Source organism: Zootoca vivipara, chromosome 6, assembly GCF_963506605.1.
Source record: "Zootoca vivipara chromosome 6, rZooViv1.1, whole genome shotgun sequence".
Classification (NCBI taxonomy): domain Eukaryota; kingdom Metazoa; phylum Chordata; class Lepidosauria; order Squamata; family Lacertidae; genus Zootoca; species Zootoca vivipara.
The window spans coordinates 11,761,527-11,775,073 of record NC_083281.1 but is presented as its reverse complement, the minus strand read 5'-3'; the positions used below and the strand labels follow the sequence as shown (position 1 = coordinate 11,775,073).

Genomic DNA, 13,547 nt, shown 5'->3' with positions numbered 1-13,547 from the left:
ATCAGCGCCACGCTCTTAACCGACTGAGCTATCCAGGCTCCTCTTGTTGCAAAGATACCTTTATTTCATTTTGTGATGCATATGAAAAACAGAGAGAACAATGAACGACAATGGAAAGGTGAGAAAGAAAAGCATCTGACACTCAGAATGAAATAAGTCCAAGTGAAAAACTTCAGGTTATAAAGTCTAGTTTCCGATTTGCCAGACTTGTGACAGGAGTCGCCTTGAAAATGATTGTCCTGTCATACATAGAAGCACAGGATTTGTAGAGTTGGAAGGGGTCCCATGGGTCATCTAGTCCAACCCCCTGCAGTGCAGATGGCCATGTGACAAAGGAATGCCAAACCGCATAAAAAGCACATGGAGCTTCTAGTCCCCACTGAAAACTCAAATTTCCTCCATATTCCAGAGTGAGTGGCCCTAAGCCTCCAGGTGTAAGATTTTGGGGTGTTTCCCACTGAATTGCAATTGCTATTTGAGCTGCCAAGATCATATGTAAGACCAGTTCTTCGGGCATTATGTCTACATTAGTATAATCAAAAGCATTAATTCGGATAGCAAACAATTGTTTCTTTAGTAATATTTATCATCTCAGTCAAAATTAAATTCAACTTTTTTACTGCTACAACTTGCATTCCCGCCATAAGTAAAATTATGGGATGTCCTCGAGTTGCAAACCAACAGCAGAGACAATTCCATTTCAGAAGCAATGCAGAACAACTGCAGAATCGGATTTGTGAGGTTTCGGCTGTTGTGAAAAAGGCACACAATTTTTTTTAAAAAATAGTCACACGAGGACTTCCAGGGTCAAAGTTTCACCCCACGGACATCAAGCTGGTAGACAACCACCCGTCCGAAGAAATCCGTGCTGTTTTCAAAGGTGATCTTGAGTTTGTCGAGAGGAGTTTCCTCGAGGGAGAAACGGTAGAGGGAAGAATAGTTAAGGAAAATGTAAGTTCTGGACTCCATCCCCAACCCCCGCACAGCCCAGTGAACTGGGAGGGAAGGGGAAAAAAAGGATATTTGCAGAGAATTGGAATCCTCAGGGTAGAATTCCGCCACCGGGGAAAGATCGCCTCCGTTTTGGCAGCCTAGGAGAAATTTGAAAGGAGATGTGGAAAGGGCAATATTTAACGGGGGGGGGGGGGGTTACGGTTCTTTAATTGAGGCAAGGCAGGGGGGGGTTCTGGAGTTGTATTTTGTGTATTGCAGATACCACTTCCTTGCCGTGTCCCTCGGCCAACAAAAACTGATAAATGAATGGAAGAAGAACTTACTTCCATGACGCTGACGCAAAAACCTTGCATGCACACTATGTAAAAGAATGGAAGTTTACTACCTCCCCCAACCTCATACTGTCCACAGCAGAGCTTTCCATTTTTTTGTTTTTTCCCGGTTTATTCTGGCGCTGCCGCCATTTTGGAACTGGGCAAAGCAGCATCAAAAGTCACTTCTGAGCATGCTCCGCCCAGTTCCAAAATGGCCACCGCGCCAGAATAAACCGGGGAAAAACAAAAAAAATCCGTTTTTTCAGCTAGGAACAGCTGGAAAAACGGGGATTTCCCAGGGAAAACTGGAGACTTGGCAGCTATGCCATTCAGTTTTACTAGCAAGCCACAAAGGTGTCTTGCAACTGCTGCCTCTGCCTCTGTCCTTACCTTGCACAACACACTTCTGGCTTGCAAATCCCCCCTGGAATTGGATCTGGATCTGGGATGCCCGGATGGCCTGCGGAAATTCCAGCGTCAACCACTGGGTGGCACCCTAAGACCAACAGCAGAAACCAACAGCAGCCGTCAATTAGGGACAAACTTGGCTCAAGGAGAGGAATTTCAACCCCAAACTGCAAAGTTTTATTTCCACCCCCCTCCCCCAGGCAATGCAAAAAAGACTGTAAGGAGCTATTCCCTGGGGGAACGAGGAGTCCAGAGCTTCATCAACACATGACCCTAAAACTCTGGACGCTCCCAAACTGATATCAAAGTTTAGTGCTTGCTTTATGCCACGAACCCCTCGTTTCATGTCCCCCCAACTGAGTAATTGCCCTATGGCAATTGAGTGACAATTATTCTGTTGGGGGGGGGCACAAAACAAGCTCCAAACTTTGGCACCTGTTTGGAGAGAATCGGACAAGGTTGGATTTTTTTGGCATTAATTTGTGACCCCAGTTTGTTGTGTCTATTCCACAGTTTGGAGGGGTGGTGGTGGCATGAAATGCGGGGTTCGCAGCACAAATCTAGCACTAAATTTCAGCATGAGGTTGGGGGTGCAGACCCAGAATTTCAGGACCACGTTAACGAAGCTGGAGTTCAGCTTGCAAGTGAAATCTTCAGGCTCAGCTCCTGCTTTGTGTCACGAGAGATGCTTGGATAGCCCAGTCAGCTGAGCATGAGACTCTTAATCTCAGGGTTGTGGGTTGGAGTCCCATGTTGGGCAAAATATTCCTGCATCGCAGAGGGCTGGACAAGATGACCCTCAGGGTCCCTTCCAACTCTGCAGCTCTATGATTCTGTGAATGGCTTCCCTCTGCAGAGGACCCTAAAGAACAACACTGGCTCGATGGGTGATGTTAGTTTGAGCTGGGATAATGAGTTCCTATGTTGTTGTTGTTGTTTAGTCGTTTCGTCATGTCCAACTCTTCGTGACCCCATGGACCATACCATGCCAGGCACTCCTGTCTTCCACTGCCTCCCGCAGTTTGGTCAAACTCATGTTGGTAGCTTTGAGAACACTGTCCAACCATCTTGTCCTCTGTCGTCCCCTTCTCCTAGTGCCCTCCATCTTTCCCAACATCAGGGTCTTTTCCAGGGAGTCTTCTCTTCTCATGAGGTGGCCAAAGTATTGGAGCCTCAGCTTCAGGATCTGTCCTTCCAGTGAGCACTCAGGGATGATTTCCTTAAGAATGGATAGGTTTGATCTTCTTGCAGTCCATGGGACTCTCAAGAGTCTCCTCCAGCACCATAATTCAAAAGCATCCATTCTTCGGCGATCAGCCTTCTTTATGGTCCAGCTCTCACTTCCATACATCACTACTGGGGAAACCATAGCTTTAACTATACGGACCTTTGTAGGCAAGGTGATGTCTCTGCTTTTTAAGATGCTGTCTAGGTTTGTCATTGCTTTTCTCTTAAGAAGCAGGCGTTTTTTAATTTCGTGACTGCTGTCACCATCTGCAGTGATCAAGGAGCCCAAGAAAGTAAAATCTCTCACTGCCTCCATTTCTTCCCCTTCTATTTGCCAGGAGGTGACGGGACCAGTGGCCATGATCTTGGCCAGCCCTTTTATTTTGAACCATGAGGACTAGTTCCTTCCTTTAGTAGATATTACTGGGCTTGATGGATGAGTTAGTCTGAGCTGGGACGAGACGCAATTATTTATGTCTGTTATTTCCTAAAAATTATATACAGCTTGATTATTTTTTTAAAAATCATGCGAAGAAAAATGAAATTAACAGTGAAAAACAATTCAAAACCTTTAGAAATAATTAATTTCTACAGGGGACGGCAAGGGATGAAAGTTAAGAAAGTGAGTAGAGAGCGATTTGCAGTTGTTTTTTTCTGTTTCTTCTTTCTTTAGCTTCTTTCTACTCTTTCTTTACTGTACATTAGTTTGTTTATTTTACAGTATTGTAATGTGGAAACTTCAATAAAAAAAATCCCCGACCAAAATAATAATAATAGGGACAATGTGAAGATCAGCCTGCCTTGCAGGAGCGTTGTTGAGGAAGACCGAGCACTCCAGCTCCGTGACAGTAAGAATGTCACTGCTGAAAGCGCAATAAAAAGCTATCTCCAATAAATAAATAAGATAGGGATTATTTTGCCAGCACTGCGGTTTTTCTCTTGCATCTCACCTGATCTGAGTTCCAGCAAGTCTCCTCATTCCCATCAAACATAAACTTCTTCCCAAACTGCTTCACGTCTCGGTTGAGCACGGAGCTGACCCTGCAAAAAATGCACAAAAGCACTGCAGACGGGCTTTCTCAGAAGCCATTAAGAGATGGGAGGCACCCCACAAGGTCATGAAGCCCAACCCGCTTAGGAGGAGGGAGAAGCAGGGGGAGGAAAAAGAAAACTAAGCAAGTTTATGGTGTTTTTTTTTTAACTATCCCATAAGCCACCTCAAAACACATATGGAAGGAAAATGGGATGAAAAGATATACTAAACAAGACATTTTAAAAGTTTATTAGTACATTAGCATCCAACCTTTCCTTCGCAGAGTTCGAGGTGGCACACGAGGTTCCCCTCCCGTTTTTCTATCTTTACAACAACCCTATGAGGTAGGTCAAGCTGACTGTGACTGGCTCACAAGGCCACCCAGGGAGCTTCATGGCTGAGTAGAGGGTGAGAGATTTGAACTCAGGCATTGCAGGTCCCCAACAAGAACATTGGGATTTTGCAGCAAGCCAAACATTGATTCTATTCACTTAACAAAATTTCTACGGCATTTCATTGTAACAGAACCTCTGAACAGGTATATCAGAAGTTGAAATTATCGAAAACAGACAGTTAAAGTATTTTTAAAAGACAATTAAAATAAACAGTAATATAAAACTGGATGAAAACTTGGCAGATTCTACATAGCTGGACAGGTTTGACTAAACAAGAATGTTCTTAGTAGGCAGTGAAAATAATACAGTGAAGGCACCTCCCCGTCAATAGGCAGTGAGTTCCAAAGTTTGGGTGCAACTCTGCTGAAATATCAATTTCTTACAAGAAATACAAGGCACATATGGGGCAAGGCGAGTCCACAAAATGATCTATTCCATCCACACTGAATTTAAAGAGCATCAAAAAGCCCAAAGTGCCTTTCGGCATCTTGTATTTTAGAGGTGAATCATAGGATTAGAAGGGACCCCAAGGGCCATCTAGTCCAACCCCCTGCAACATTTTTGCCCAACACGGGACTTGAACCCATGACCCCGAGAATAAGAATCCCATGCTTCACTAACTGAGTTATCTGAAGTCACACTATAGAAATTACTATCACTATCATGTTGCTATTGCTGACAATTACTTCTGCTATAATGATCATTCCAACCTGCATTCAGTTCTTCAATTTGCATCTTCGAGGACGGCAAAAAAATCTCTCACCTGCTCACCGTCCCGGAACAAATCAAGGATGTCGCTGCCATTGTGACACCGTCCCAAGTGCAGGAATGTACAGACCGAGATGCAGGCAGAAATCCAACAGGTGTGTGCCTGCGTTCCTCCTGCCACAGCTACCTGTTAAAGGAGAACCAAGATGGAATTAAGCCTTGGAGAGAGCCAGTTAATCGTTTTGGGAATGAGACTGCCAACCTCTAGAGCAGGCATCCCCAAACTGCGGCCCTCCAGATGTTTTGGCCTACAACTCCCATGATCCCTAGCTAACAGGACCAGTGGTCGGGGAAGATGGGAATTGTAGTCAAAAACATCTGGAGGGCCGAAGTTTGGGGACGCCTGCTCTAGAGGGTGCAAAATCTGGGCACGTAGCCAGGCTCCGACTCCCAGAGACCTGTGTGTCCAGTAGTCAGCGATAATGGTGGCAGCTGGAGTTCAGAGCAAAATCGGGAGGAGTCCCTGCAGGTATTTGTAACCCCTGATTGAAGAAAAGGCATGCTCCCACCGCGTCTGAAAGAGGCACTCCCACCTTTACAGTCCTACCTTGGAAGTCGAATGGAATCCGTTCTAGAAGTCCGTTTGACTTCTAAAACGTCCAGAAACCAAATTGCAGCTTCAGATTGGCTGCAGGAAGCTCTTGAAGGCAACCGGAAGCCCCATCGGACGTTCAGCTTCCAAAAATAGTTTGCAAACCGGAACAATCCCTTCTGGGTTTGCGGCGTTCAGGAGCCAAAACGTCCGAGTACCAAGGCGTTTGGGATTCAAGGTACAACTGTATTTCGAACAGAACTTCCTACCTGAGAGCAGCATGTAAATCATGTTCAACAAAAACTTGTATTTCTCCTTTTTCCTTGTCCCCACTGGCCGGCTAAACCAGGCGAGGCGAGCGAAGACAGGCTCTGAAAGATTGAGCGGAGACCAAGAGGGGGTCCGGCAAGTCAAGAAGGCGGTTTCTGCCCTTGATGGAGAAGAGGAGGCACCCCCAAACTCGGCCCTCCAGATGTTTTGGGACTACAATTCCCATCATCCCTGACCACTGGTCCTGTTAGCTAGGGATGATGGGAGTTGTAGTCCCAAAACATCTGGAGGGCCTAGTTTGGGGATGCCTTGATGTAGAGAGAAGTGAGGGCAGGTGGGGGTCATCCACCTGGGAAGGGAGCCCATCCATATAGATGGAAAACTCTGACCCTAAACCTCCATTGCTTTACTGGACATCTTTGGTAGAAGAAAAGGCTCAGGAGTAAACCCTACACAAATTCAGAATGGAGTCCCTAAAGCAGTTGGAGGGTGCCTTGTCTGCCTCCTTCAAGCAACTCCTGCAGCCAAGCTGGTGCCAAACGTCTTGTTCTGCTTTCCTTTTTCTTTAAAAAAAAAAGTTTTAAAATATCTTTATTTCTTATTCAACATAAAATCAACATAAATCAACATACCACACAAAGTACACCAAAAATACCCAAATTATTGAACGTATACAAACTTATACAGAAAGGAAAGGGGGGGGGAAGAAAAAACCCATATATTCCGGCGTATAAGACGACTGGGCGTATAAGACGACCCCCAACTTTTCCAGTTAAAATATAGAGTTTGGGATATACTCACCGTATAAGAAATACGACCCGCCGTATAAGACGACCCCTGACTTTTGAGAAGATTTTCCTGGGTTAAAAAGTAGTCTTATACGCAGGAATATACTGTAAAAGAACAGAAGAGAACAATAAACAAAAACAAAACAACATAAAACACAAAATAAACTTCCCAGCACTTCCATATCAGTTCCCTCTTTACAAATAAACTCCACTATGCTTCTTCCTAACAGATTTAATTCCTTATTCCCTATCTCAATTTCTCCTTATCCTCATTATATACCCCAAAACTTGTGTGAACTAACCAAAGCAAATCACCCATTTTGAATTTATACTCTCATTACAAAAATAATCCTCTACATCAGTGTTTCCCAACCAGTGTGCCTCCAGATGTTTTGGGACTACAACTCCCATCATTCCTGACCACTGGTCTTGCTAGCTAGGGATGATGGGAGTTGTAGTCCCAAAACATCTGGAGGCACACTGGTTGGGAAACACTGCTCTACATAATCTCCATTCCTTTTTCAATTTTTGCTTAGGGACTTTTTCTAATTATTGCTGTTAATCTTGCTAGATTCATGAACTCTGCCAATTTGATATGCCAATCTTGAATTGACGGAATTTTATCTCCTTTCCAGCTTTGAGCTGACAACAATCTGGCCGCTTGCTCTGCTTTCCTTTGGACCCCTCTCAGCAAGGCCGAGATTGTCTTGTCCTCTGGGCAGCCCAGGACCTCCAGACACACGGCCCAGGCTTACGCCCCGGGGAGGTGACTTTGGTGTTTGGCTTCAACCCCACCCCCCTGGGGCACATTCCATTGGAGGGGGGAGAAATGGATGCCAACATCATGTCCCCTTTTGAAATCTGTGCCTCTTTTCCAGCTCCTTAGTACCGCAGCACTGTCTAGACCAGGCATCTCCAAACTGCGGCCCTCCAGATGTTTTGGCCTACAACTCCCATGATCCCTAGCTAACAGGACCAGTGGTCGGGGAAGATGGGAACTGTAGTCCAAAACATCTGGAGGGACGAAGTTTAGGGATGCCTGGTCCAGTCCAAGGTTTCCCAAACCTGTGTCTCAGAATTTTTTTTTTTGCACTACAATTCCCTGACCGTTGGTCCTGTTAACTAGGGATGATGGGAGTTGTAGTCCCAAAACAGCTGGAGAACCAAGTTTGGGCAAACCCTGGTTTACTTTAGACCGCAGGGGTCAGCAAACGTTTTCAGCAGGGGGCCGGTCCACTGTCTCTCAGACCTTGTGGGGGGCCAGACTATATTTTGAAGGGGGGGGGAGAACGAATTCCTATGCCCCACAAATAACCCAGAGATGCATTTTAAATAAAAGCACACATTCTACTCATGAAAAAACACACTGATTCCTGGACCGTCCGCAGGCCGGATTGAGAAGGTGATTGGGCCAGATCCGGGCCCCGGGCCTTAGTTTGCCTACCCACAGTCTAGATCAGGGGTCAGCAAACTTTTTCAGCAGACATTGTGGGGGGCCGGACTATACAGTGGTACCTTGGTTCCGGAAGTCTGTTCATAAACTGAAGCGTTCATAAACTGAAGCGAACTTTCCCATTGAAAGTAATGGAAAGTGGATTAATCTGTTCCAGACGGTCCGCGGGGTACTTAAACTGAAGCGTTCATAAACTGAAGCGAACTTTCCCCTTGAAAGTAATGGAAAGTGAATTAATCCGTTCTAGATGGGTCCGCGGCGTTTGTAAACCGAAAATTCGTAAACCGAGGTGTTCATAAACCAAGGTTCCACTGTATTTTTAAGGGGAAAAAAGAACGAATTCCTATGACCCACAAATAACCCAGAGATGCATTTTAAATAAAAGGACACATTCTACTCATGTAAGAACATCAGGCAGGCTCCACAAATAACCCAGAGATTCGTTTTAAATAAAGGACACATTCTACTCTTGTAAAAACATGCTGACTCCCGGACCGTCCGCAGGCCGGATAAAGAAGGCAATTGGGCTGCATCCGGCCCCCAGGCCTTAGTTTGGGGACCCCTGCTTTAGAGCATCTGCTCTCTGTACAGACAATACTGAACTACCGTAGTTGGATCAGCAATAAGGCAGGTTCCCATATTTCATTTCACTTTTAATTTGTATACCCCCTTTTCTATATTGCAGTTTACAGCAACAAAATACAGTGGAACCTCGGTTTATGAACACCTCGGTTTATGAATTTTCGGTTTATGAACGCCGCGGACCCATCTGGAACGGATTAATTCACTTTCCATTACTTTTAATGGGAAAGTTCGCTTCAGTTTATGAACGGTTACTCCGCGGACCGTCTGGAACGAATTAATCCACTTTCCATTACTTTCAGTGGGAAAGTTCGCTTCAGTTTATGAACGCTTCAGTTTATGAACAGACTTCCGGAACCAATTGTGTTCATAAACAGAGGTACCACTGTACTGTATACCACAAAGAACACACACCTTATAATAATCTGATACTGTACAGCACAAAAGTCATAATAAAGTGTAACTTTAAAATACAACGACTTATATCAAATAACATAGTGATCAATAATTGATTAGAATATAATAGTACTCAATAACACATCAGCAAATGATAATTAAATAGAAATTCACTCTGAACAATTGCAGTAAATAATTACTATGATCAATAAAAAATAACTGCAAGTCACAATCAGTAAAATACCGCGATACCTATAAAAAGAGGATCAAATTGAGAAACAAAGCCACACAACTTATGAAACTACCCCCCCCCAAAACTTCTCTTTGCAAATGTCTTTTCAAAACTACACCAGCACACGCAAACCTGGGATTAATGGGGTGCCAAAAGTAGAGCCCGCTCGTTTTTGCAACCTCTCCTTCCCAATCTAAGGGGTTGCCAACGTACCAGGAAAAAAGCACAAACGCACACACACACAAAAACACGTCCTGGATCTGTTCCTATGGCCTATTTAACAGCCACTTAATTTGCCAGGAATCTGCCAGACCCTCCCCGCGCTGCCCGGTTTGCAGCGGAGAAAGCTGGTGCAAGAATAAGGCAGAAAAGGAAAGGCGGAGGAGGAGCAGGGGGGTTAAAGCAAACATCGGCAGCCTTCCTCCCCTATACCAACCTGCGAAAGATGATTTGGGAGAGAAGCTGTACGACGCGTGGATCTAAGAAGCCATCCGCACTGCTTCTTGCTGCAAATATAACCTCTATCGCGTATATTCTGTCAAAGAAGCAGAAGAAGCGCAGCTGCGATTGAAAAGCGACTAGAGGAGAACCGAGGAGGAAATTGCTCTCTCGCTCCACGTGCTTCCTGCTTCCTGCTCCCGGTGGCAATTCTTAAAGGGACCAGATTGCAAGCTCAGTTAAAAACGAATAAATAAATAAATATCCAAGTTTGACCTAACCTTATCTTGGCCACTAGGCGGCGGTAGAAGAGCGCGGCTCGAAAGGAAGGCGGGGGAGCGGATTTAAAATAAAATGTTGGGTTTTTAAATATATATACAGTATATAGAGAGAGGAGGTCTTGCTTCTGGGGGTTCCTTCTTACGGAGGGTGCTGGGATTACAGACTTTGGCCCGATCCTGCGAGGTGCCTGATGGTGTTCACAAGTGGGTCTATGAGATGCACTTACAAAACAAAACAAAATAAAAAAATCCTTCCAGTAGCAGCTTAGAGACCAACTAAGTTTGTCATAGGTATGAGCTTTCGTGTGTATGCACGCTTCTTCAGATACCGTGCACACGAAAGCTCATAACTATGACATACCTATGAAAAACTTAGTTGGTCTCTAAGGTGCTACTGGAAGGATTTTTTTATTTTGTTTTGACTGCGTCAGACCAACACAGCTACCTACCTGTAAGTGGTACCTCGGTTTAAGTACACAATTGGTTCCGGAGGTCTGTACTTAACCTGAAGTGAACTTTCCCATTGAAAGTAATGGAAAGTGGATTGATCCGTTCCAGACGGGTCCGCGGAGTACTTAAACTGAAAGTACTTAAACCGAAGCGTACTTAAACCGAAGTATGATTGTATTTAGATGCAGTCTTCATGCAGCATCGTATTGTTATACTGCGGAACTCTCCGCCACAGTAGGCAAGGGCGGCCACCAACTTATACAGAGTGGCCCAAAAGTTGGTATACTGCTTTAGAAGCCATTTTCTTTGTTCTTGACTCCAGTTCGCTGCCATCATGATCAATAGTAGTAACAACAACAACAACAACAACAACAACAACATTTTTACTCACCTATCTGGCTGGGCTTCTCCAGCCCCCTTCAATGCAGGAATCTCAGCTAAGGCTTCCGTTAGTTTGAATAATAACAATGGTAATAGTAATATTTTTAGAATGAAGGGTGGTATCACAATACAATACAATACAATACAATACAATACAATACAATACAATACAATACAATAGGATCCAGTTGTTGGATGTAGGATTTCCCCCAATTCACCTTTTGCCTGCCTTGTTTTTGGATGATGGCGTGGCCTTCAGCTGGTGCAATAAAAGTTTGTGATGATTCCCTTTTGCCTGCCCTGAGCTCTCCACGCCTCTCATCCCTGCCAGGCCCAGCTCACCTGTCAGTGGCCCCTATCACCCCTTTGTCCCATTTCAAGCCTCACACCATAAACGATACTTGCAGCCCTCCTGTCGCCTCCCTGCTCAGATTACAGTTTTTCTCTGTCTGGCGCCAGCCACCTTGGTCTCAAGCTGAATGGTCTGTGAGGGAGACAGAATAGGGAATAATTTATTTCAAACTCTACCTTTCCGCTTCCCACAGATTTACTTATAGGAAAATGTAGCCAGCTATAACATCAGAATGAATTAGAATGAAAATACCGCACAAAGTTCTATGTAGCACAAATGGGCTTGTGTTCCTCTGTACTTTAGAATCATAGAACTGTAGAGTTGCAAGTTACCCCAAGAGTCATCTAGTCTAACCTCCTGAAATGCTAAAGCAGCCATGACAGATGGAGAGCCCCCCACCTCCTGAGGTAGCCCATTTCACTGTCAAACAGCTCTTCCTGTCAGAAAGTTTCTCCTGGTGTTGATTCAGAATCTCCTTTCTTGTAATTTGAAGTCATGGGTTCGAGTCCTGCTCTCCAGAGCAGGAGAAAACAAGCTGGCTCCCTCTTCCATGTGACAGCCCTTGAGCTATTTGAAGGTGGCTATCATATCTCCTCTCAGTCTCCTCTTTCCAAGGCTAAAACACCCCCAGCTCCTTCAACCATTCCTCATAAGGCTTGGTTTGCAGTCCCTTGATCATCTTGGACACCCTTCTCTCTGCACACCTTCCAGCTTGTCAACATCCTTCTTAAATTGTGGTGCCCAGAACTGGACACAGTATTCCAGGTGTGGGCTGACCAAGGCAGAACAGAGTGGGACTATGACTTCCCTTGATCTGGACACTAGACTTCAGTTGATGCATACTCCTGTCCCCAGACTAGATTAGTCTAGGGACATGAGAAATGAAGGACTTCATCTGGTGATGTCCAAAGGCTTCTGAAATGTTCGTTGAATCATAAGAACATCAGAGGAGCCTGCCAGGTGAGACCCATCTTGTCCAGCATCCTGTTCTCACAGTGGCCAAACTGTGGGAAACCCGCAAGTGGGATTTGAACACAAGAACAACTCTCCCCTCCTGCGCTTTCCAGAAACTGGTATTCAGAAGCAACGCTGCCTCTGAGTGTGGAAGCAGAGTGTGTAGTCTTCCTGCCTAGTAGCCATCAATCGCTCTCTCCTGCTCCGGGGGGGGGGGGCAGCTCTTGGGCTCGGATCCTGCGTGAGGGTTTCACATTGAGGCATCCGGTTGGCCACTGTGAGAAGCTGGACCAGAGGGACCACTGGTCCGATCCAGAAGGCCCTTCTTAGGTTTTTAGGGTCTTAAGATCTCAGTGGCTCGAATAGCGATTGCAATTCAGCTGAAAGCAGCCCCAAATTTGATGCTGGGCACTTCATACCACCCACTACGAACAGAACCTGGGAGCCTCTCTCAGACCCTCCAAGTGTCCCTACCGGTATTTTCCAGGGACAGTCCCAGATTTACAGAAGCTGCCCCAGTTTTTGATTTGACCCTGCTTTTCCTTAGGACGTTCCTATTTTCACTATAGAAATGTATGGAGTATGGAGCTATGGGGAAGTTTTTTAAAAGCTTAATGTTTTATTCTGTTTTTATATATGTTGGAAGCTGCCCGGAGTGGCTGGGGCAACCTAGTCAGATGGGCTGGGTACAAATAATAAAATTATTATCATTACTATTTTTATGTACTAGGACATCCCTATTTTCCTTGGAGAAATGTTGCAGGGGCTATTCTCTCTGTGCAAATCCCACCTTTGGTGTGTGTTTGTGACTGTTGCTGGAAGCTGAAGGGCTTGTTTGGGAAAAGAACCTGGAGATTTCCTGTCTCTCTGAGCTCCTTCCATGGAATGCAACTGATCCAAACAAAAGGGAGGGGGGATTCCATCTGCTCGGTTTATTTAATTTCATTCTTCTATAAAAAACAAAACATAGCATCCTTTTTCTCCCATTGTTTTGTCAGGCTGTCATTTATCTCCAGAGCCTGCCGCTGTTCTGTTTCTGCCAGGGTGAGGCAAAACATTAATGAAAAGGAGGAAAATGACGGAACCAAAAAACAAACAAACCCCCAAACATTTAAATCTCATGCTATTTAAACGTGGTGGGTGGAGTGGTTGGGGGTGGCAGAACTCTGAAAAATAATAATAACCATCTTGTTTTGCAGAACTTTCGGAGGGAGGGAGGGAAAGAGGGATTTCATCTGGGGATTCCAAAACATTTCTGGACCCATAGGAGCGTCTGAAGATTCAGCTGCCTCTGAAATTGGGGTTAGGGGGTGTAGCCATGGTGGCTAGTTGCCACTGA

The 13,547-nt window shown here is 45.1% G+C and overlaps 1 protein-coding gene across 2 annotated transcripts; it reads right to left on the bottom strand.

Moving 5' to 3' along the window:
* Window positions 1-43: 43 nt before the first annotated feature.
* Window positions 44-9,962, bottom strand: NR2C2AP (nuclear receptor 2C2 associated protein). Of its 2 annotated transcripts, XM_060275417.1 has the most exons (7): window positions 9,789-9,962; window positions 6,703-6,794; window positions 5,095-5,226; window positions 3,854-3,944; window positions 1,659-1,764; window positions 1,024-1,091; window positions 44-924 (listed from the first exon to the last, which is right to left on the bottom strand). In XM_060275417.1, the coding sequence occupies exons 3-7, from the start codon at window positions 5,133-5,135 to the stop codon at window positions 808-810; spliced, it is 423 nt and encodes a 140-aa protein (XP_060131400.1). In that variant the 5' UTR covers window positions 5,136-5,226; window positions 6,703-6,794; window positions 9,789-9,962; the 3' UTR covers window positions 44-807. The 2 variants fall into 2 exon arrangements, with proteins under 2 accessions (XP_060131400.1, XP_034975295.2); XM_035119404.2 differs by lacking the exon at window positions 6,703-6,794.
* Window positions 9,963-13,547: the final 3,585 nt, after the last annotated feature.

Bases quoted from the DNA above. Each gene is read 5' to 3' on its own strand.
- NR2C2AP (XM_060275417.1), bottom strand. From the start codon at position 5,135: ATGGCAGCGACATCCTTGATTTGTTCCGGGACGGTGAGCAG. The intron at 3,945-5,094 runs GTGAGAGATTTT...CATTTTTTGCAG, and splicing joins TGTTCCGGGACGGTGAGCAG to GGTCAGCTCCGTGCTCAACC. The intron at 925-1,023 runs ATATCCTTTTTT...TCTTCCCTCTAC, and splicing joins AGGATTCCAATTCTCTGCAA to CGTTTCTCCCTCGAGGAAAC.